The 22,341-nt window shown below is 52.8% G+C and overlaps 1 protein-coding gene across 1 annotated transcript in view; it reads left to right on the top strand.

The window, feature by feature from the left end:
- cacna1g (calcium channel, voltage-dependent, T type, alpha 1G subunit) overlaps positions 1-22,341 on the top strand; it is a 92,778-nt gene that overhangs the window by 44,369 nt on the left and 26,068 nt on the right. Inside the window, exons 17-25 of the mRNA XM_084669604.1 lie at positions 42-239; positions 828-928; positions 5,208-5,331; positions 7,209-7,277; positions 8,728-8,912; positions 18,276-18,402; positions 19,138-19,263; positions 19,368-19,457; positions 19,567-19,759. Of these exons, the coding sequence (XP_084525730.1) occupies positions 42-239; positions 828-928; positions 5,208-5,331; positions 7,209-7,277; positions 8,728-8,912; positions 18,276-18,402; positions 19,138-19,263; positions 19,368-19,457; positions 19,567-19,759 (1,213 nt within the window). The remainder of the gene's footprint in view (positions 1-41; positions 240-827; positions 929-5,207; positions 5,332-7,208; positions 7,278-8,727; positions 8,913-18,275; positions 18,403-19,137; positions 19,264-19,367; positions 19,458-19,566; positions 19,760-22,341) is intronic.

The following is a 22,341-nucleotide window of genomic DNA, read 5'->3' as shown; positions in this document are numbered from 1 at the left end:
GTTATGGCCCTTATATCCATAAAACATCTTTCTCCCCCCAGGTCCCCTACTTGTACCGCTCTGCCAGCATGCTGAGCTCCAGGCCTCCGTCCCTGAGCGCTGCTCTGGGCCCAGGACACAGCGACTGTAACGGGAAGGGCCTGCCTGCCCCCGGGCCCCCCGGGCCCCCCGGGCCCCCCACCCAGCTGTCTGTGGAGGACAACACTGAGGACGACAACACTGAGGAGGAGCCTGCTGGGGTGTGTGGAGGGGGGTGTAAGGGTGTGTGTGTGTGTGTGTGGAGGGGGGTGTAAGGGTGTGTGTGTGTGTGTGTGGAGGGGGGTGTAAGGGGTGTGTGTGTGTGTGTGTGGAGGGGGGTGTAAGGGTGTGTGTGTGTGTGTGTGGAGGGGGGTGTAAGGGTGTGTGTGTGTGTGTGTGGAGGGGGGTGTAAGGGTGTGTGTGTGTGTGTGTGGAGGGGGGTGTAAGGGTGTGTGTGTGTGTGTGTGGAGGGGGGTGTAAGGGTGTGTGTGTGTGTGTGTGGAGGGGGGTGTAAGGGTGTGTGTGTGTGTGTGTGGAGGGGGGTGTAAGGGTGTGTGTGTGTGTGTGTGTGGAGGGGGGTGTAAGGGTGTGTGTGTGTGTGTGTGTGTGGAGGGGGGGTGTAAGGGTGTGTGTGTGTGGAGGTGGGGTGTGTGTGTGTGTGGAGTGGGGGTGTAAGGGTGTGTGTGTGGATGGGGGGTGTAAGGTTGTGTGTGTGTGTGGAGGGGGGGTGTAAGGTTGTGTGTGTGTGTGTGTGTGTGTGTGAGGGGTTGTGTGTGTCCCTGTGTAACCCAGGCTCCTCCTGCCTGCAGGGTCGTGTTGCCAGGCTGTTTGGCTGGCTGGAGAAGAAACAGCCAGAGTGGTGTAAACAGAGAGACACCTGGTCCCTCTACCTGTTCCCCCCTGACTCCAGGTAACTCTCACCTGGTCCCTCTACCTGTTCCCCCCTGACTCCAGGTAACTCTCACCTGGTCCCTCTACCTGTTCCCCCCTGACTCCAGGTAACTCTCACCTGGTCCCTCTACCTGTTCCCCCCTGACTCCAGGTAACTCTCACCTGGTCCCTCTACCTGTTCCCCCCTGACTCCAGGTAACTCTCACCTGGTCCCTCTACCTGTTCCCCCCTGACTCCAGGTAACTCTCACCTGGTCCCTCTACCTGTTCCCCCCTGACTCCAGGTAACTCTCACCTGGTCCCTTCACCCTCAACCCCATCCTCTCCTCCATCCCCACCCCTCCGTGCTCTGTACCAACACACACACACATTTCTTGCAGCAGTGCAGCATTGGCATTTTCTTATCTCAGTGGTTCTTCTGGTCTCAGTTCTTCACTCTGCCTTTTAAGAGTCTGCTGGAGATACTGCAGGATCTCCCTGTTTCTGCCTTGTCAGGGTATGGAGCGAGGGAGAGGGAGGGGGGAGCTGATAGGGGGAGAGAGGCAGAGGGAGGAGATGGGAGAGATGATAGTATCTTGGATGTTTTGGAGTCTCTCTTTCTCTCTCTCTCTCTCTCTCTCGCTCTCTCTCTCTCTCTCTCTCTCTCTCTCTCTCTCTCTCCTCCCTTCCCCCCCTCTCTCTCTCTCTCTCTCTCTCTCTCTCTCTCTCTCTCTCCCTCCCTCCCTCTCTCTCCTCCCTCCCCTCCCTCCCTCCCTCTCTCTCTCTCTCTCTCTCTCTCTCTCTCCTCTCTCTCCCCTCTCTCTCTCTCCCCTCCCTCCAGCCCCTCCGTCTTAGGCTATGAACTGTGTGTGTTGCTTGTGTGGGGAACACGCCTGTTACCGCGGAGACGAGGGGAACATGCATCCCACGCATGAAGGTCTCACACAACGCAGTTCTGCTCAGTAAACATCACACTGCACAAACCCTCTGCTCTCCCTTCTCCTCCTCTCCCCTCTCCTCCTCTCTCCTCTCCTATCCTCTTCTTTCCTTTCTCCTCTCCTCTCTCCTCTCTCCTATCCTCCTCTTTACTCTCTCCTCTCTTCTCTCTCCCTCTCCTCTCTCCTCTCTCCTATCCTCCTCTTTACTCTCTCCTCTCCTCTCTTCTCTCTCCTCTCCTCTCTCCTATCCTCCACTTTACTCTCTCCTCTACTCCTCTCCTCCTCTCTCTCCTACTCTCCCCTCCCCTGTCCTCTCCTTTCATCTTCTCCTCTCCTAATTAGACACGAACAGATCACATACTGTCCTTGTCAATCAGCAGGTAACTAGTAAGACCAAGTTTTCTCCTATATTTATATATGCTGTGTGTATATATATATATATAGGAGTTGACTGATGTAATGATATATATATATATATACATATATATATATATATATATATTATATCATTATGATGTCTCTCATCCCTGTCCAGTCAGCTATATATATCCTTCTGTGTCCCCGGCCCTGTGGCGTCTGGCTCCAACATGGCTCTGCGTGGCTCCCAGTCGCTGCAGGGCGCAGGCCTGCTCTATGGCCCTGAGTGACACTGCGGACACAGGCACCGCCAGGAGCCCATTGTGGCTCCGACGCCCATCTGTGCTCACTGCTCCATCAGCAGACAGCAGCTCCCCCCTGCACCTCACCTCTGGAGGAGGTTCGTCTGGAACAGTGTAGGGAGAGCAGATGCTCAGTGTGTTTGATGCTGTTAGGTCAAGTTCAAGTCTGTTGTCGCTTGCAGACTAACCAGAGTGGTCAAGACATGCTTGTGTTGCTCCTCGTCTCCCCAACAGTTTAGACAGTTAGACTTAAAAAAACAATTTAACCTACAGCAATTATGTTAGAGATTGATAGCCTCATTCATTGTGTATGGGTGATAATGTAGGGTATTTAGCCAATACACAATAAGCTGAGATGAAATTAAAATATTTAATAGAAAGGTAAGAAAACTAGTGCAATTACAGTAACACGTAGAGAATATAAATATCGTAAACGTGAAACACTGACAGGAACTGGAAGTAGAATGTCTGAAAGCGAGTCTCTCAACAAACAACCAGCAGTTACCAGACACAACCTCTCCCTTCAGAGAGACAAGCTCAGGAACGTCTCACTAATGCACTGAGCATCAAGGAGATGTTTTAGATGAAGGAGTCGTGTGTGTTTGAGCCATTCAGAGGGCTGTCATCTCTCTCCTCCTCAGAGCTGCAGTCAGCTGAGAAGGTCAGTAAATATCACGGCTGGGGTTAGCTTCTACACAGCTGTCATAAACACTTACTCAGCTTTCAACAGGGAGTCGACGAACAATCACCCCTTTATCGGGCATTAGCCCGTGAATGTGGGGGTGTGGGGTGTGTGGGGTGTGTGTCCTCACTTACCCTCTACAGCATGTGGATAACACGTGACTTCTTTAACACGTATTGTAGGCAGTGTGTTAAGAGATGGGTGGCCTCATTCATTGTGTATGGACAATGACTTCACACACACACACACACACACACACACACACCCTCTCCTCCTCCTCCTCCTCCTCCATCTCTCTCCTCCTTCATCCCTCCCTCTCCTCCTCCATACCCCCCCCACCCCCGATGATGGAAGTCAAGCATAGATGATCGTCCTTGCTCCAGTGTTCAGTATTAAACCCTGTAGTAGAGCAGATTTCTCCAGTAAAGTTGTGTTACCATAGATCTGCAGCACTGCATGCTGCAGTAACCAGCAGTGTGTAAAGTGCTGTAACATGCAGCGCTGCATGCTGCAGTAACCAGCAGTGTGTAAAGTGCTGTAACATGCAGCACTGCATGCTGCACTAACCAGCAGTGTGTAAAGTGCTGTAACATGCAGCGCTGCATGCTGCAGTAACCAGCAGTGTGTAAAGTGCTGTAACATGCAGCGCTGCATGCTGCAGTAACCAGCAGTGTGTAAAGTGCTGTAACATGCAGCGCTGCATGCTGCAGTAACCAGCAGTGTGTAAAGTGCTGTAACATGCAGCACTGCATGCTGCAGTAACCAGCAGTGTGTAAAGTGCTGTAACATGCAGCGCTGCATGCTGTACTAACCAGCAGTGTGTAAAGTGCTGTAACATGCAGCGCTGCATGCTGCAGTAACCAGCAGTGTGTAATGTGCTGCAGCATGCAGTGCTGCTCTGCTTGTGGATCCTCTGTGAAGCTCTGAACTGCCAGAAGATGAGTTCTCTCCTGTATTTTATGAAATCCAATCACATGCACTGTACACTGGAAGCATGCTGCACTGTACACTGGAAGCATGCTGCACTGTACACTGGAAACATGCTGCACTGTACACTGGAAGCATGCTGCACTGTACACTGGAAGCATGCTGCACTGTACACTGGAAGCATGCTGCACTGTACACTGGAAACATGCTGCACTGTACACTGGAAGCATGCTGCACTGTACACTGGAAGCATGCTGCACTGTACACTGGAAGCATGCTGCACTGTACACTGGAACATGCTGCACTGTACACTGGAAGCATGCTGCACTGTACACTGGAAGCATGCTGCACTGTACACTGGAACATGCTGCACTGTACACTGGAACATGCTGCACTGTACACTGGAAACATGCTGCACTGTACACTGGAAGCATGCTGCACTGTACACTGGAACATGCTGCACTGTACACTGGAAGCATGCTGCACTGTACACTGGAAGCATGCTGCACTGTACACTGTGTTCCTGATTTAGACACTTGGATTTAACTGATCTAAATGTGTGTGAAGGATTATATATACATATGAATATATACTCATAAATATATAATTCTGGGCATACTTATACTGTATGTATATACTGAACATGTGGACCTTGCAAGAACATAGTCAAAAACTTGACATGTAGGATTCTGGGATTCTTTATGATAACAAGATTTACATGATATTTAGTTCATCTAGCGGATGCTTTCATCCGAAGAAACGTTCTGTCCAAACCTGAAGTAGAACAAGACCAAGCACCATTAGAGCGGGCTGGGGATGTCGGCCATCTTTTAGAAACACCACGACTGCTTAGTCACGTCTGTTGTCTGGACTGTTGTCTGCTGTCTGGACTGTGGTCTGCTGTCTGGACTGTGGTCTGCTGTCTGGACTGTTGTCTGCTGTCTGGACTGTTGTCTGCTGTCTGGACTGTGGTCTGCTGTCTGGACTGTGGTCTGCTGTCTGGACTGTTGTCTGCTGTCTGGACTGTTGTCTGCTGTCTGGACTGTGGTCTGCTGTCTGGACTGTGGTCTGCTGTCTGGACTGTTGTCTTACCCGGCTTCTGTGTGATTGACAGGTTCCGGGTTGTCTGTAACAAGATCATCGCCCACAAGATGTTTGACCACATAGTCCTGGTCATCATCTTCCTGAACTGCATCACCATCGCCATGGAGCGGCCTCGCATCGACTCTGGCAGTGCAGTGAGTCCAGACACACACACACACACACTCTGTGCTGCTCTGCTCGTGTTTTGTTGAGTGGAAGATGAACGTCCTCTGATTGGTTCAATTAGGAACAAACAGGCGGTAAGTGGTGTTCAGGAGAGAATACACACACACACACACACACACACTCCAGCAGAGTCACTTACACATTCACTCATGCAGAGATCTCTGTCACACACACACACCAGCAGAGTCACTAACACATTAATTCATGCAGAGATCTCTGTCACACACACACACAAATGCCCACACCATCACAACCAGAGGTACATTTTGAGATCCACATTATATTCCTCATTTTCTGCTGCGGCCTTAATTTCCATCCTCCATAATGAGGTAATTATTGAAGCGGAATGGAAATGCATGCTGGGAAGGGTCTGGTCTGTAGAGGCATCAGGAGAGAACACACACGCACACAGACATAGACACACACACAAACACACAGTAGAGGCATCAGGAGAGAACACACACGCACACAGACATAGACACACACACGCACACAGACATAGACACACACACGAACACACAGACATAGACACACACACAAACACACAGACATAGACACACACACAAACACACAGTAGAGGTGAGCAGAGCAGCAAGGTGTCATCACAGGCAGCATCACTGCTGCTCCTTCTTATCCCTGTTCTGTTTCCTCGTCGCTGCGTGGCGGAGAGGAGGAGGATTAAGGGGCTGGTCGTTAAGTCGGGCTCGCTAGAAAGTGTTGCATGTGTTTGCAAGCATTGCGTTCCCTAGCGTATGTCGCTTATGCTAGCAAGTGTTGCGTTCGCTAACTATATGTTCTAGTATCAGTTAAATGTGAATTTACATTTGTGGTGGTACATTTTTTTTTGTGGCACTCTAGTGTGTTATGTTAGTGAGCTTTATTTTTAAGACAATTCCAAAAGTTTCATCTCTGAGAGATGATCGTTATTGTGAAGAAAATATTTCATGAAAGGATAGTTCTGTTATCCATAACCTCTCGCTCTATTTCACCCCTTCGTGTAAAAAAGATTTTGAGGCTTTTTACCACAAACAGTGGAACAGATGCGTGAACATGTCTGGTGCCCCCCCTTCCACACTTTTAAAAAATACACTCTTTTCTTTCTCTCTCTCCCCCCCTCTCTCTCTCTGCTGTGTGTGGGTAATGAGCGGAGGTATAAGACTGCAGGAGACAATAACGGCTGCCGTCACTTCAGACGTCTCACAGCGTGATGTCACACACTCTGATGTCACACACTGTGATGTCACAGACACCATGATGTCACACAGCGTGATGTCACACAGCGTGATGTCACATACTGTGATTCCCACAGACTGCAGGAAGGAGACACACTCACGTTGAGCATTCTTGTGTGTTTGTGTGCATGTTTGTATTTGTGTGTGTGTGTGGTGCTAGCGGGAGGCCGTGGGAAAGGCAGTCACCCAAACACACACACACACACACATACGCTCACACACACACACACACACACAGCTCCGGGGTGGTGTAGGATAAACAAGCAGCATGGACGGGATCTCCGCTGTATGTCTGGTTCTCCTTCCTGGGATGTTGTTGAAGTTACCCAACAGTCTCCCCCCCTCCCCCCAGCATGAACCAGGAGAGGGAGAGAGAGAGGGGGGAGGAGGAGGAGAGAGAGGGGGAGGAGGAGGGAGAGGAGGAGGGGGAGGATAGGGAGAGGGAAAGGGAGAGGGAGAGGGGGAGAAGCCTAGTATCCACAAGGTTAACTCTAACTCTGCACCATGACTTACCCCCATCTCCTCCCCTCCTCCCTCCTCCCCTCCTCCCCTCCCTCCCTCCCTCCCTCCCTCCCTCCCTCCCTCCTTCCGTCCTTGCCTCCTTCCCCCAACAGGAGCGTATCTTCCTGACTCTGTCTAACTACATCTTCACAGCCATCTTTGTTACTGAGATGACAGTCAAGGTAAGTGACAGAGCCACACGTGTCCAGGCCTCCCCTCAGGCCAGCCCAGACCACAACACGCATGGCTCAACATGACTGACACACAGCCTCTCCAGGCCTTCATCCACACCCTGTCCCAGCCCCTGGGGAAGATGCACGACCAGCTCGGGAGATTAGTGCTCCGAGGCTGCGGAGCAGAGACACCTCCCTGCCCAGGGAGGGGCTGCTGTCCTGGGCTTGACGTATCACTATGGCCCAGGGCTTGACTCGAGGCCTTCATGTGTCTGATCTGCATGGTACATACCCTCCAGGCTGTTATCAGAGTCGCCCTCTGGCTGTCATCCATACTGCATCTCTCTCTCTCTCACTCTCTCTCTAGGTCTCTCTCTCTCCCTCTCTCTAGGTCTCTCTATCTCTGTCTCTCTAGGTCTCTCTATCTCTCTATCTAGGTCTCTCTCTCTTCCTCTACGTATTTTTCTCTCTCTTTCTTTCTCTCTTCCTCTGTCTTTTTTCTCTCTTGAATGATTTAAGAAAAGTCATGATTTCTGACTAATACTGTCCCATGCAGACAGACGCACACATGGCCAGACTGTTTAATGACACAAAGCAGAGTTAGTCTAGCTTATATTCAAATGCCCTGGCTGGATGAATCTCCTTGGAAACACATGACAGGTCCGGGGTGGAAAAGTTCACTCTAGTCACTCACCCTGGTGTTTGCCCTGACAGACACACACACACACTCACACACAGACAAGGGAGACATACACACACACACAGGCAGACAGAGGAGAGCATGGCGATGATGCCCTGGAGTAATGGGGCTCGGGGGAGGTTAATTAACGTTGCACACAGGAAGGCAGCTGTCGACAGGAAGTGACATTGAGGGGTATGGCTTTGTAAGTCTCTTTGTTCTCCTGGGGTTTGATCGCCCTGTCTGATACCACCTCGTTACGCGAGTGTGTGTGTGCTCCTGACGGGGGAACAACATGTGCTAATCACTGGTTTTGATGAGACTGCTAGTATCTCCTGGAGATGGAGAAAGTTCTTTGTCTTTGCCCTTGTTCACTAACTTTCAACTTGTTTTCACTCTGCTGTGTTAAATCTGTTAAAAAAAAATCTTGTGTTGTGATGCATGTGTGCTGCTTGTGTGTGTGTGTGTGCTGCTTGTGTGTGTGTGTGTGCTGCTTGTGTGTGTGTGTGTGCTGCTTGTGTGTGTGTGTGTGCTGCTTGTGTGTGTGTGTGTGCTGCTTGTGTGTGTGTGTGTGTGTGCTGCTTGTGTGTGTGTGTGTGTGTGCTGCTTCTGTGTGTGTGTGTGTGTGTGCTGCTTGTGTGTGTGTGTGTGTGCTGCTTGTGTGTGTGTGTGTGTATGTGTATGCTGCTTGTGTGTGTGTGTGTGTGTGTGTGTGTGTGTGTGTGCTGCTTGTGTGTGTGTGTGTGTGTGTGTGCTGCTTGTGTGTGTGTGTGTGTCCAGGTGGTAGCACTGGGCTGGTGTTTTGGAGACACAGCCTACCTGAGGAGCAGCTGGAACCTTCTAGATGGAATGCTGGTGATGATCTCAGTCATAGACATCTTGGTGTCTCTGATCTCCAACTCTGGAACCAAGATCCTGGGCATGCTCAGAGTGCTCCGCCTACTGAGGACGTTACGACCCCTGAGGTGAGACACACACACATGCACACACACACATGCACACACACGCATGCACACTGTGTCTGGGTGTTTGTGAGTGGCTTCATGCAGTGGCTGTTTGCATAAGGTGGTTGGTTCACTTTCATCTCCTTTTTCTGTTAGATGTCGAAGACATCCTGTATGTGTGTGTGTGTGTGAGTGTGTTTGTGTGTTCTGCCTCATGTCCTTACTCTCTTGACTTGGAGCCCTTGAGACACTAAAATATTTATCACCTTCCCAGGAAAAGCACAGAAATCAAATATTCATTTTTCCTGCCCAATTTACTCACAAAACGTTCAATTCTGGACTTCAATCTCCTTCCTCCCCCTTTCAAACTTTGACCTTTGAACTGAAAGTGAAATGCACACCGCCAAAGATAGCATTCCTCTCCGCCTCTTTATAAAATGATTGCTTTCATCTTCAGGTTCATTTGTGTTTGTCCACCTTTACAGAATGTGTGGTTGTGTGTGTGTGTCTGTTCAAGCCTGTGTGAGTGCATGCACATGCATACGTGCGTCTGTCCATCTCCCAGAACTGCTCTGTGTCTCTGTGCATGTGATGAACAGCTCTGCTCTGTGCATGTGATGAACTGCTCTGCTCTGTGCATGTGATGAACAGCTCTGCTCTGTGCATGTGATGAACTGCTCTGCTCTGTGCATGTGATGAACTGCTCTGCTCTGTGCATGTGATGAACTGCTCTGTGTCTCTGTGCATGTGATGAACAGAGCAGAACTACAGCTGTGATGTGCAGCATCAAACAACAACACAGGAACTAGAGACAAGAACACGCTGTTCCTGCTGCTCACAGAGAGAGGCTCAGAGAGAGAGGCTCACAGAGAGAGGCTCAGAAAGAGAGGCTCAGAGAGAGGCTCAGAGAGAGAGGCTCACAGAGAGAGGCTCAGAAAGAGAGGCTCAGAAAGAGAGGCTCACAGAGAGAGAGGCTCAGAGAGAGAGGCTCAGAGAGAGAGGCTCAGAGAGAGAGGCTCAGAGAGAGGGGCTCAGAAAGACAGGCTCAGAGAGAGGGGCTCAGAGAGAGAGGCTCAGAGAGAGAGGCTCACAGAGAGAGGCTCACAGAGAGAGAGGCTCAGAGAGAGAGGCTCAGAGAGAGAGGCTCAGAGAGAGAGGCTCAGAGAGAGAGGCTCAGAGAGAGAGGCTCACAGAGAGATGCTCACAGAGAGAGATGCTCAGAGAGAGAGGCTCACAGAGAGAGAGGCTCAGAGAGAGATGCTCAGAGAGAGAGTCTCAGAGAGAGAGGCTCAGAGAGAGAGGCTCACAGAGAGAGGCTCACAGAGAGAGAGGCTCAGAGAGAGAGGCTCAGAGAGAGAGGCTCAGAGAGAGGGGCTCAGAAAGACAGGCTCAGAGAGAGGGGCTCAGAGAGAGAGGCTCAGAGAGAGAGGCTCACAGAGAGAGGCTCACAGAGAGAGAGGCTCAGAGAGAGAGGCTCAGAGAGAGAGAGGCTCAGAGAGAGAGGCTCAGAGAGAGAGGCTCAGAGAGAGAGGCTCACAGAGAGAGAGGCTCAGAGAGAGAGGCTCACAGAGAGAGAGGCTCAGAGAGAGATGCTCAGAGAGAGAGTCTCAGAGAGAGAGGCTCAGAGAGAGAGGCTCACAGAGAGAGGCTCACAGAGAGAGAGGCTCAGAGAGAGAGGCTCAGAGAGAGAGTCTCACAGAGAGAGGCTCAGAGAGAGAGGCTCAGAGAGAGAGGCTCAGAAAGCGAGGCTCATAGAGAGAGGCTCAGAGAGAGAGGCTCAGAGAGAGAGTCTCACAGAGAGAGGCTCAGAGAGAGAGGCTCAGAGAGAGAGGCTCAGAAAGCGAGGCTCAGAGAGAGAGGCTCAGAGAGAGAGGCTCAGAGAGAGAGAGGCTCAGAGAGAGAGGCTCAGAAAGCGAGGCTCAGAGAGAGAGGCTCAGAAAGCGAGGCTCAGAGAGACAGGCTCAGAGAGAGAGGCTCACAGAGAGAGGCTCAGAGAGAGAGGCTCAGAAAGCGAGGCTCAGAAAGAGTCTCAGAGAGAGAGTCTCAGAGAGAGAGGCTCAGAGAGAGAGTCTCAGAGAGAGAGGCTCAGAGAGAGAGGCTCAGAAAGCGAGGCTCAGAGAGAGAGGCTCAGAGAGAGAGGCTCAGAAAGCGAGGCTCAGAAAGAGAGGCTCAGAGAGAGAGGCTCAGAGAGAGAGGCTCAGAAAGCGAGGCTCAGAGAGAGAGGCTCACAGAGAGATTCTCAGAGAGAGAGTCTCAGAGAGAGAGGCTCACAGAGAGAGGCTCAGAAAGCGAGGCTCAGAAAGAGAGGCTCAGAGAGAGAGGCTCAGAGAGAGAGGCTCAGAAAGCGAGGCTCAGAGAGAGAGGCTCACAGAGAGATTCTCAGAGAGAGAGTCTCAGAGAGAGAGGCTCACAGAGAGAGGCTCAGAGAGAGAGGCTCAGAAAGCGAGGCTCAGAGAGAGAGGCTCAGAGAGAGAGGCTCAGAAAGCGAGGCTCAGAAAGAGAGTCTCAGAGAGAGAGTCTCAGAGAGAGAGGCTCAGAGAGAGAGTCTCAGAGAGAGAGGCTCAGAGAGAGAGGCTCAGAGAGAGAGTCTCAGAGAGAGAGGCTCAGAGAGAGAGGCTCAGAAAGCGAGGCTCAGAGAGAGAGGCTCAGAGAGAGAGGCTCAGAAAGCGAGGCTCAGAAAGAGAGGCTCAGAGAGAGAGGCTCAGAGAGAGAGGCTCAGAGTTTGCTGCAGACCTGCTGTGTGCCGTGGTGGGAGTGTAATGTGTGTGGACGAGGGCTGGGGTGAGGCCAGGCTGGGGCAGTGTGGGATTAAAGCAGATTACTCTGACATTACACATTACATAGCACTCTGACAGCAAGGGGAATGTAATGCTTTATCTTTGCTGCCCTCTGAGTTCCACATTAACTTCATGATGCTGGGGAGGGGGGGGGGGGGTGAAATAGAGAGGGATAAAAATGGGTCTCAAGAAAAGGAGAGAGATCATCTCCCTGACTGACTCTGCTTCTGTGAGGAAACGCTTTATTAATGCTCGATCTCTCTGGAGAGTGAGAGAGGGGGAGGCAGGGACCACTGTTTCAGTATGCTGCTAAGGCTAGGAGCGGGGGGGAACCTCTCTCTCTCTCTCTCTGTCTCTCTCTCTCTCCCTCTCTCTCTCTGTCTCTCTCCCTCTCTCTCTCCCTCTCTACCTCTCCCCCTCTCTCTCTCTCCCTCTCTACCTCTCTCCCTCTCCCCCTCTCTCTCTCTCCCTCTCTACCTCTCTCCCTCTCCCCCTCTCTCTCTCCCTCTGTACCTCTCTCTGTCTCTCTCCCTCTTCCCTCTCTCTCTCTCCCTCTGTACCTCTCTCTCTCTCACTCTCTCTTGTTTTTTAATGAGGATGTCCTTGTCAGGGATTCCCTGAGCTTCTTGGTGTTCCATTAGAGCCTGATCTCCTCTGATTGTCCCCAGCAGCGAGGAGAGGAGAGGAGAGGAGAGGAGAGGAGAGGAGAGGAGAGGAGAGGAGAGGAGAGGAGAGGAGAGGAGAGGAGAGGAGAGGAGAGGAGAGGAGAGGAGAGAGGAGAGGAGAGGAGAGGAGAGAGGTGTAGAGGAGAGGAGAGAGGAGAGGAGAGGAGAGGAGAGGAGAGGAGAGGAGAGGAGAGGAGAGGAGAGGAGAGGGGAGAGGAGAGGAGAGAGGTGGAGAGGAGAGGAGAGAGGAGAGGAGAGGAGAGAGGGGAGAGGAGAGAGGAGAGAGGAAAGAGGAGAGGAGAGGAGAGGAGAGAGGTGGAGAGGAGAGGAGAGGAGAGGAGAGAGGAGAGGAGAGGAGAGGAGAGGAGAGGAGAGGAGAGGAGAGGAGAGAGGGGAGAGGAGAGAGGAGAGAGGAGAGGAGAGGAGAGGAGAGGAGAGGAGAGGAGAGGAGAGGAGAGGAGAGGAGAGGAGAGGAGAGGAGAGGAGAGGAGAGGAGAGGAGAGGAGAGGAGAGAGGAGAGGAGAGAGGTGGAGAGGAGAGGAGAGAGGAGAGGAGAGAGGTGGAGAGGAGAGGAGAGAGGTGGAGAGGAGAGAGGAGAGGAGAGGAGAGAGGAGTGGAGAGAGGAGAGTAGAGAGGTGGAGAGGAGAGGAGAGGAGAGGAGACAGGAGAGGAGAGAAGAGAGGAGAGAGGTGTAGAGGAGAGGAGAAAGGTGTAGGAGAGGAGAGAGGAGAGGAGAGGTGAGGAGAGAGGTGTAGGAGAGGAGAGAGGTGTAGGAGAGGAGAGAGGTGTAGAGGAGAGGAGAGAGGTGTAGAGGAGAGGAGAGAGGAGAGGAGAGGAGAGAGGTAGAGGAGAGGAGAGAGGAGAGGAGAGGTGTAGGGGAGAGGAGAGAGGTGTAGGGGAGAGGAGAGAGGTGTAGGGGAGAGGAGAGAGGTGCAGAGGAGAGGAGAGGAGAGAGGTGTAGAGGAGAGGAGAGAGGTAAAGAGGAGAGAGGAGAGGAGAGGTGTAGGGGAGAGGAGAGAGGTGCAGAGGAGAGGAGAGAGGAGAGGAGAGAGGTGTAGAGGAGAGGAGAGAGGTGCAGAGGAGAGGAGAGAGGAGAGGTGTAGGGGAGAGGAGAGGTGTAGGGGATAGGAGAGAGGTGTAGGGGAGAGGAGAGGTGGAGAGGAGAGAGGTACAGAGGGGAGGAGAGAGGTGTAAGGGAGAGGAGAGAGGTGTAGGGGAGAGGAGAGGTGGAGAGGAGAGAGGTGCAGAGGAGAGGAGAGAGGAGAGGTGTAGGGGAGAGGAGAGGTGTAGGGGAGAGGAGAGAGGTGTAGGGGAGAGGAGAGGTGGAGAGGAGAGAGGTACAGAGGGGAGGAGAGAGGTGTAAGGGAGAGGAGAAGTGTAGGGGAGAGGAGAGAGGTGTAGGGGAGAGGAGAAGGGTGGAGAGGAGAAGGGTGGATGAAAGGAGCGGTCAAAAAGAGGAGTGGAAAGGAGAGAAGAGGAGGAGAGGAATGGAGAGTGTGAATTATACATGAGATTGTCTGCTCACCCTCTGGCTTCCCCACAATCCCCCCCCCACACACACACACACACACACACGGTAGTTTACCCGTCTTTAAATACCTCTTTCATCCACTGTAACTTAATTAGCATGTTAGCTATATCTTAGTGTGTATAAGGCATTCTATGTGTGTCAGAGAGTGTGTGTGTTTGTAATCATTCAAGATATGAATGATGCCATTACACTGGGGTAGAGAGAAGGCACCGCAGGGTGTGTGTTTGTGCTTGTGTGTGTGCGTCTGTGTGTGTGCGTCTGTGTGTGTGCGTCTGTGTGTGTGCGTCTCTGTGTGTGACAGGAAGATGCATTGACCTGGTTTACCACGACACACACACTCCCATCATCATTCATCACCCCGGCGACCCAGGTTTGGCCTCACCTCAGGGGGACCCGGTGGCAGACTGCACTCCCTAACGCCCCCTCACTCAGTCCAGCTGCAGCCCAGGAACACCCCTCCTCCGGGCCGTACCATTCTCCCTGCTGCCTGACTGCTCTCTGGAGGGACTGTACTAAGCGTCAGTACGGCGGGGGTTAGGTCCTCCTGTCAGCTCCCTCCCTCAGCTCCTCCGTCTCCCGGAGCCGTGATGTCATCCCCGGAGCCGTGATGTCATCCCGGAGCCATGATGTCATCCCCGGAGCCATGATGTCATCCCCGGAGCCATGATGTCATCACTCAGAGCAATCTCAAACTCTGCAGGGCTCCTCGTTAGCCGTCATACACAATTACATTGACATATAGTACAGTCTCCTTCTCTCGTACAGTCCCCTTTCTCGTACAGTCTCCTTCTCTCGTACAGTCTCCTTCTCTCTCATCCTCGTCTCTCATCCTCCTCTCATCCTCTCTCATCCTTTTTCCTCTTCCATCCTGGCTGCAGAGGAGAGCTAGGAGGGCAGGAGAGAGGGAATAACTGGCAGGGAGGAAGGTTAGCTGAGAAGGAAAGAATACCAGAGAGGTGAGAGAGGAGAGATGGAAGCAGAAAGAGAGAGAGAGAGAGAGAGAGAGAGAGAGAGAGAGAGGAGGAGGAGAAGGAAGGAGAAAGAGAGAGAGAGAGAGAGAGAGAGAGAGGAGGGGGAGAAGGAAGGAGAAAGAGAGAGATTGGAGAGAGAGAGAGGAGGGGGAGAAGGAAGGAGAAAGAGAGGGAGAGAGAGAGAGGGGGGGGAGGGAGAGATGGAAGCAGAAAGAGAGGGAGAGAGAGAGAGGAGGGGGAGAAGGAAGGAGAAAGAGAGGGAGAGAGAGAGAGGAGGGGGAGAAGGAAGGAGAAAGAGAGGGAGAGAGAAAGAGAGAGAGAGAGAGAGAGAGAGAGTAGGGGGAGAATGAAGGAGAGAGAGAGGGATTGGGGAATTCAAGTGAAGCTGCCTGTATAATAAGGAAAAGAGAGAATAGAATATCTCATATCATTCCCTCTTCCATCCCCCTTTCTCTTCCATCTCTCTTCCCTACCCTCTTCCCTCCCCTCTTTGCTCCCCCTTTCTCTTCCATCCTTCTCTCTCTGGTTTTCTTTCTTTCTCAGTCGTTCCATTAGTCAGCGTGTGTCTGGGGAACACTGGTGCTGACTGTCCTACTTGTTCTCCACTCTCTTCAGGAGGGAGGGAGGGAGGGAGGGAGGGAGGGAGGGAGGGAGGGAGGGAGGGAGGGAGGGAGGGAGGGAGGGAGGGAGGGAGGGAGGGAGGGAGGGAGGGAGGGAGGGAGGGAGGGAGGGAGGGAGGGAGGGAGGGAGGGAGGGAGGGAGGGAGGGAATTTTATCACAAACAGTTATCTAAGCTTCCAGTAACACAAAATAAGGATGTGTAAGATTTACAAACAGGAAGATCAAAGAGAGCAATCTCACCTTTCTCTCCCTCGCTCTCCAGTAACTCCCATCACCTAAATCCTTAGTTGTACATATCTTTGGGGTTCTCTCTCTCTCTCTCTCTCCCTCTCTCTCTCTCTCTCTCTCTCTCTCTCTCTCTCTCCCTCCCTCCCACCTCTCCCTCCCTCCCCCCTCCCTCATTTCTCCTCTCTTGTGTGAGTGAATGCTCATTGTGAGCTGAGCTGAGTGTGTTCTTCATGCTCCATGACGAGGTATTGATCAGTCATAAAGACGCATCATCATCTCTCCTTCTGTCACTCTTAAACAAGTCTCTCTATGCAGCCCTGATAGTCTCACCTGGGTGTCCCATCACAAGCACTTTCAAAGAGGCTGATTTACTGGGAGGAGGCTAGGACAGACTAGGAGGCTAGGACAGGCTAGGACAGACTAGGAGGCTAGGACAGGCTAGGACAGACTAGGAGGCTAGGACAGGCTAGGACAGGCTAGGACAGACTAGGAGGCTAGGACAGGCTAGGACAGACTAGGAGGCTAGGACAGGCTAGGACAGGCTAGGAGGCTAGGACAGGCTAGGACAGGCTAGGACAGACTAGGAGGCTAGGACAGGCTAGGACAGACTAGGAGGCTAGGACAGGCTAGGACAGGCTAGGACAGACTAGGAGGCTAGGACAGGCTAGGACAGACTAGGAGGCTAGGACAGGCTAGGACAGGCTAGGACAGGCTAGGAGGCTAGGACAGGCTAGGATGGGTTCATCTAGGAGCAGGCTAGAACAAGCTAATAGCAACTTAGACAGGTGGTTCCTGTATGCAGCAGGACTGAGACTAACTCTCTCTCTCTCTCTCAGCAGTGTTCCTGCACAACAGTACAGGATACACGTTAGTCTCAGTCCTGCTGCATACAGGAACCACCTGAGAGAGAGAGAGAGAGAGAGAGAGAGAGAGAGAGAGAGAGAGAGAGAGACAGAGAGAGAGAGAGACAGAGAGACAGAGAGAGAGAGAGAGAGAGAGAGAGAGAGAGAGAGAGAGAGAGAGAGAGAGAGAGAGAGAGAGAGAGAGAGAGAGAGAGAGCACTTACGCAGACACACACAGAGACACTGCGCTGCTGGACACATGGAGTCAGAGAGAGAGTGAACAGGGGGAGGGAGGGAGAGAGAATACCAAGGGAGGTGAAGGAGAAAAGGAGAGGGAGGGAGAGAAATAAGGAAAGTGAAAAGAGACTGATGTAGAGAGAGGTCTGGCATGCTACTGCCCTCTATGGGCTGCTGGTGGAAGTGGAGGCTTGATGGGAGCGCTGAGGGAGGGGGATGAAGGGGGGTGAGAGGGGTGATGTATGGGAGGCAGTCAGGAGCTCATACCTCATATCAGTCTTCTGATCAGTGCTGATCAGGTGTATTGATCCTCTTCTTATCTGTCAGCCTCAATGTGCAAGTGACCTTCCTCTGAGAGCTGCACACTGCCTGGGCTGATAGCAGCCTGTGTGTGTGTGTGTGTGTGTGTGTGTTTGTGGGTCAGTCAGAAGTTCAGATCTGTTTTAGTCCAAAGACTGTTTTCTTCATAATAAATCTGGATGTTCTGGTTGTTGTGAGTGTGGGTGTGTCTGTGTGTCTGTGTGGTTGAGTGTGTGTGTGTGCCCCTACTGCTAGGTAAGGTGCTCTAGGGCAGACCTGGTACCATGCTGTTGTTAATTAAACATCCTAATCACTATTGGCTAATTAGAGCTGTTTGTTCCCTACACCCCAGAGAGGATGGGGGAGGGAGGGAGGGGGGAGGAGGGAGGGAGGGAGGGAGGGAGGGAGGGAGGGAGGGAGGGAGGGAGGGAGGGAGGGAGGGAGGGAGGGAGGGAGGGAGGGAGGGAGGGAGGGAGGGAGGGAGGGAGGGAGGGAGGGAGGGAGGGAGGGAGGGAGGGAGGGAGGGAGGGAGAGAGGGATAGCTTGATCATTTGAGAAAGATGGAGTGTGTGTGTGCGTGTTTAAAATGAGTGCAGCAGAGTGTGAAAAAACTATTTGCTTGTGTTTGTGAAATACAGAGAGAGAGAGGGGTGAAGGAGTGAGAGGGGGGAGAAGTACAGGCAGAAAGAGAAAGAGACAGGGGGCGAGAGAGCTAGGGGGAGAGAAGAAAAAGAGAGAGAGGGAGTGATTGACTGTAGTAATCCTGGTGGAGGGGTGAGAGGGAGAAGGGCTCTGTGAGATGAGAGAGGAGAGAGCAGGAGAAGGGGAGGGCAGAGGGCAGGGTGCAGAGAGAGAGGAGAGAGCAGGAGAAGGGGAGGGCAGAGGGCGGGGTGCAGAGAGAGAGAGGAGAGAGCAGGAGAAGGGGAGGGCAGAGGGCGGGGTGCAGAGAGAGAGAGGAGAGAGAGAGAGTTTGGATCAGAAGGAGAGAGATGCAGGCATGTTGCACCAATCTGTCTGAAAGTGAAAGATCACACACACACAGCGGTCTGAGTGTGTGTTTTTTCGGCAGGGTGATCAGCATAGTGTGTGTGTGTGTGTATCTCAGCAGGGTGATCAGCAGTGTGTGTGTGTGTGTGTCTCAGCAGGGTGATCAGCAGTGTGTGTGTGTGTCAGCAGGGTGATCAGCAGTGTGTGTGTGTGTTTTCTCGGCAGGGTGATCAGCAGAGCTCCTGGGCTGAAGTTGGTTGTGGAGACCCTGATGTCCTCTCTCAAGCCCATCGGAAACATTGTGGTGATCTGCTGCGCCTTCTTCATCATCTTTGGCATCCTGGGAGTCCAGGTGAGAGGGGAGGGGAGGGGAGGGGAGGGGAGGGGAGGGGAGGGGAGGGGAGGGGAGGGGAGGGGGGAGGGGAGGATAGGGGAGCGGGGGAGGGGAGGAAAGGGAGGGAGGGAGGGGAGGGGAGCAGGGGAGGAGAGGAGAGGAGAGGAGAGGGGAGGAGAGGGGAGGAGAGGGGAGGAGAGGGGAGGGCCCCTCATCCTTACTCCTTCCCTGCTGTAATCTGTGGAGGTCCAGAGTGCTGCACCAGGGCTCCTCCTCCGTACCTCCCACAGCAGGGCTCCTGCCAGATCCTCACTCACACACATGGACATGACATGGCTTTCAGCACAGCTCTCATCTACACTAATGACACAACTGACCTCTGTGTGCAAGGCTGTTGTGTGTGTGTGTGTGTGTCGTGTCTTGGCAGTGATCTGTGTATGTCACTGTTAGTACTGTAGAATGTTGCTAAGTGGACTGTACTGTTCTCAGCCCATGGATGGTGATGATGAGAGCGCCTTTGTAACCGCCCTGGCGACAGGGCCGTTACAAACTCCTCAAGGAGACGGTTACCACGGAGACGGGCGATTAAGCACGATGGATGGAGGAGAGGATAAGAGTCCTGCAGGGGTCAAGAAACATCTGGGGATTTGAAAGAGGGAAATTACTGTTAGGTGCTTTCATCTCTGTGTGTGCGTGTGTGTGTGTGTGTGTGTGTGCGTGTGTGCCTGTGCGTGTGTGTGTGTGTGTCCTCAGCTCTTCAAGGGGAAGTTCTTTGTGTGTCAGGGAGAGGACGTGAGGAACATCACCAACAAGTCTGACTGTCTCCTGGCCAGCAACAAGTGGGTCAGACACAAGTACAACTTTGACAACCTGGGACAGGTGAGCCTGACCCCTGACCCCTGACCCCTACACCAGACCTGCTGTTTTACAACTCTGTTCTTGGAAACTTGATTTACTCGCCAAACCTCTCCCCCTCCCCTCAGGCTCTGATGTCACTCTTCGTCCTGGCGTCTAAAGATGGCTGGGTGGACATCATGTACGACGGTTTGGACGCTGTGGGGGTCGACCAGCAGGTAGGACGCACACACACATTCAAGAAACAAGTTCATGAGTGTATGAGACATGAGACATTGTGTGTCTGCTTTGTTTGTGACTCTGCTCGTGTGTGTGTGTGTGTCCCAGCCCCAGATCAACCATAACCCCTGGATGCTGCTGTTCTTCATCTCCTTCCTGCTCATCGTCAGTTTCTTCGTGCTAAACATGTTCGTGGGCGTGGTGGTGGAGAACTTCCACAAATGCCGTCGGCACCAGGAGGCTGAGGAGGCCAAACTACGGGAGGCCAAGAGGCTGAAGCGCATGGAGAAAAAGAGAAGGAGTAAGGAGAAGGAGCTGTCTGGTCGGTAGTCTTTCCTCTTCTTTCTGAGTCCCGCTTCAGTTTGTTTTGGTTTTCTCACGTAGCCGAGCAAGCGGGAACCCTCCCCCCGCTCGTTAGAACGTAGACGCTGTACCGCGTTAGACCCCTTCCTCCCCCCGCCCCCGCCGCCTGCTGGTCGACCCCTGACCCTGTAGATCAGAGGGTCCTAACCCTGGTCTGAGAGAGAGGGAGTTCCAGACTGTTGCTGACCTGCTCTAACATGCCTGATGATCTGACCGTGTCAGGGCTGGTCAGCCACTCTAGTCTGCCCGGTAACCAGCTCTCCCCAACCAGGATTGGCCACAGCTGTTTTTTGTTAAGGCTAAGCCACCCCCCCCATTTCCCCTGCCTGGCCTATCGTAGACGCTGCTTCCTCAGAGCATGCCCAGTGGGTGGTGGTGGGCGTGGCTTGCATGGTGGTGTGCACACAGAGCTGTAGGGAGGTTGGGGAGGTGGGGGAGGGAGGTGAAGAAGCCCCTCCACCTCCCCTCCTGCATGTAGGTGTGGTACAGCCGAGGGGGCGGGGTCTAACCCAAACCAGGAAGTGCTGATTGGCACATGGTCCTGCAGAGGAGTAAATAGAACCTAGATCTGAGGTCGGTCTGGAGGTTCCCCCCCCCCCTCCTCCCCTCCCCAGATGGTTAGAACCAGCTGATCCTAGACTGCCTCCCCCCTCCCCCCCCTCTCCTCCGGCTGTAGTAGTGACTCTGCCTGGTCTAAAACCTTCCGCCGACTCCTTCTCCACCTCAGAGCCTGGGAGAAGCTGGAGCCAGGAGGGGGAGGGAGGGGGGAGAGGGGGGGGAGGGGGGAGAGGGGGGAGAGGGGAAGCCCTCCCCCGGCCTGTGTCAGCAGCTCCCTCTGAGCCACGAGGACGTGAGGGGGAGGAAGATGAGGATGATGAAGGTAGAGTGACAGTGGGAATGCACCCGGACAACTTTTGAGAAATACAGATGGATTTTTTCTATCTTTTTTCTTTTTTTTTTTTTTTTTACTTAGACAAACACACACCTACACACACACCTACACACACACCTACACACACACCTACACACACACACACCCCTACACACACCCCTACACACACACCTACACACACCCCTACACACACGCACCCCTACACACACACACACCCCTACACACACCCCTACACACACCCCTACACACACCCCTACACACACACACACCCCTACACACACGTACCCCTACACGCACACACCCCTACACACACCCCTACACACACACACCCTCTCTCTCGCCCCCTCACCCAGGCAGGCAGGTAGCTGTCGTCACACTCATCCTCTGCGGTGTTCCTCAACAGAGGTGCTGCCCCCCCCCCTCCCCCCCAGGACCCTCATCTGCATCAGTTGACGTTTTTATGCTTTTATACGTTCCCTCATCGGTTCAACAGCTGGACTTTCTTTTGAAAGCTTGATTTTTTTTCTTCTTGTTTTGCTCGGGAGACGTTCTTGTTCCCAGGCGAAGCTGCCTTCTTAGTGACCTCACCGCTGGGTCTTTAAGAAAGGAGTTTTGTCCAGTGCGACAGTGGGTGGGTCCTAAAGGAAGGGTACAGTGTAAATGTTTGGACGCTCAGTTATGTGTCAGGACAGGGATTGGCTAGTTGTCATCTTACAGCATAGTTGCTATAGTAACGGGATCGTTCCGCTGTATCTATAGGAACAACAGTGTTCCGCTGTTCCTACAGTAACAGCAGTGTTCCGCTGTATCTATAGGAACAACAGTGTTCCGCTGTTCCTACAGTAACAGCAGTGTTCCGCTGTATCTATAGGAACAACAGTGTTCCGCTGTTCCTACAGTAACAGCAGTGTTCCGCTGTATCTATAGGAACAATGGTGTTCTGCTGTGTCTTCTGGTGAGGAGGTATAAGAGGTACTGTAGAATATATTACCCACCCCCCCCCCCCCCCCCACCCTGTCAGCACCGGACTCAGAATCTCTGGAAAGACTCAGAAAAGGAATCTTTGACCAGCTGACTTTGCATCACATCCTTCTGGTCTTACTCCATCCCTCTTTCTCTCTCTCTCTCTCTGGGCCTCTATCTCTCACTCTTTCTCTCTCTCTCTGTCTCCCTCTCTGTCTCTTCCCCTCTCTCTCTCTGTCTCTCTCTCTCTGTCTCTCTCTCTCTCTCTGTCTGTCTGTCTCTCTGTCTCTGTCTCTTCCCCTCTCTCTCGCTCTCTCTCTCTCTCTCTCTCTCTCTCTCTCTCTCTCTCTCTGTCTCTCTCTCTCTGTCTGTCTCTCTGTCTCTGTCTCTTCCCTCTCTCTCTCTCTCTCTCTCTCTTTCTCTCTATCAGTCTCAGTCTCTGTCTCTCTCTCATCCCTCCTCCCCCCTGGTGCTGTGACTAACATGGTCTCGTCCCTCTAGATATAATGGTTCCTGGGGTGAGTTGGGCCCTGTCTGGAGTCACGCTGACAGGTACAGAGATCTGGCATGATGCGTCTGTCCCCCCATGAGAGCTAGGCCCTGGGGTCCAAGTTCACGGGAGGTCAGGACCTCATCCGCACCCCGCCCCCTGCCTCTCTTTCATT

Source organism: Hypomesus nipponensis, chromosome 13 (assembly GCF_054491055.1).
Source record: "Hypomesus nipponensis isolate SF chromosome 13, ASM5449105v1, whole genome shotgun sequence".
Lineage (NCBI taxonomy): Eukaryota > Metazoa > Chordata > Actinopteri > Osmeriformes > Osmeridae > Hypomesus > Hypomesus nipponensis.
This window is presented reverse-complemented; position numbering and strand designations above follow the sequence as displayed.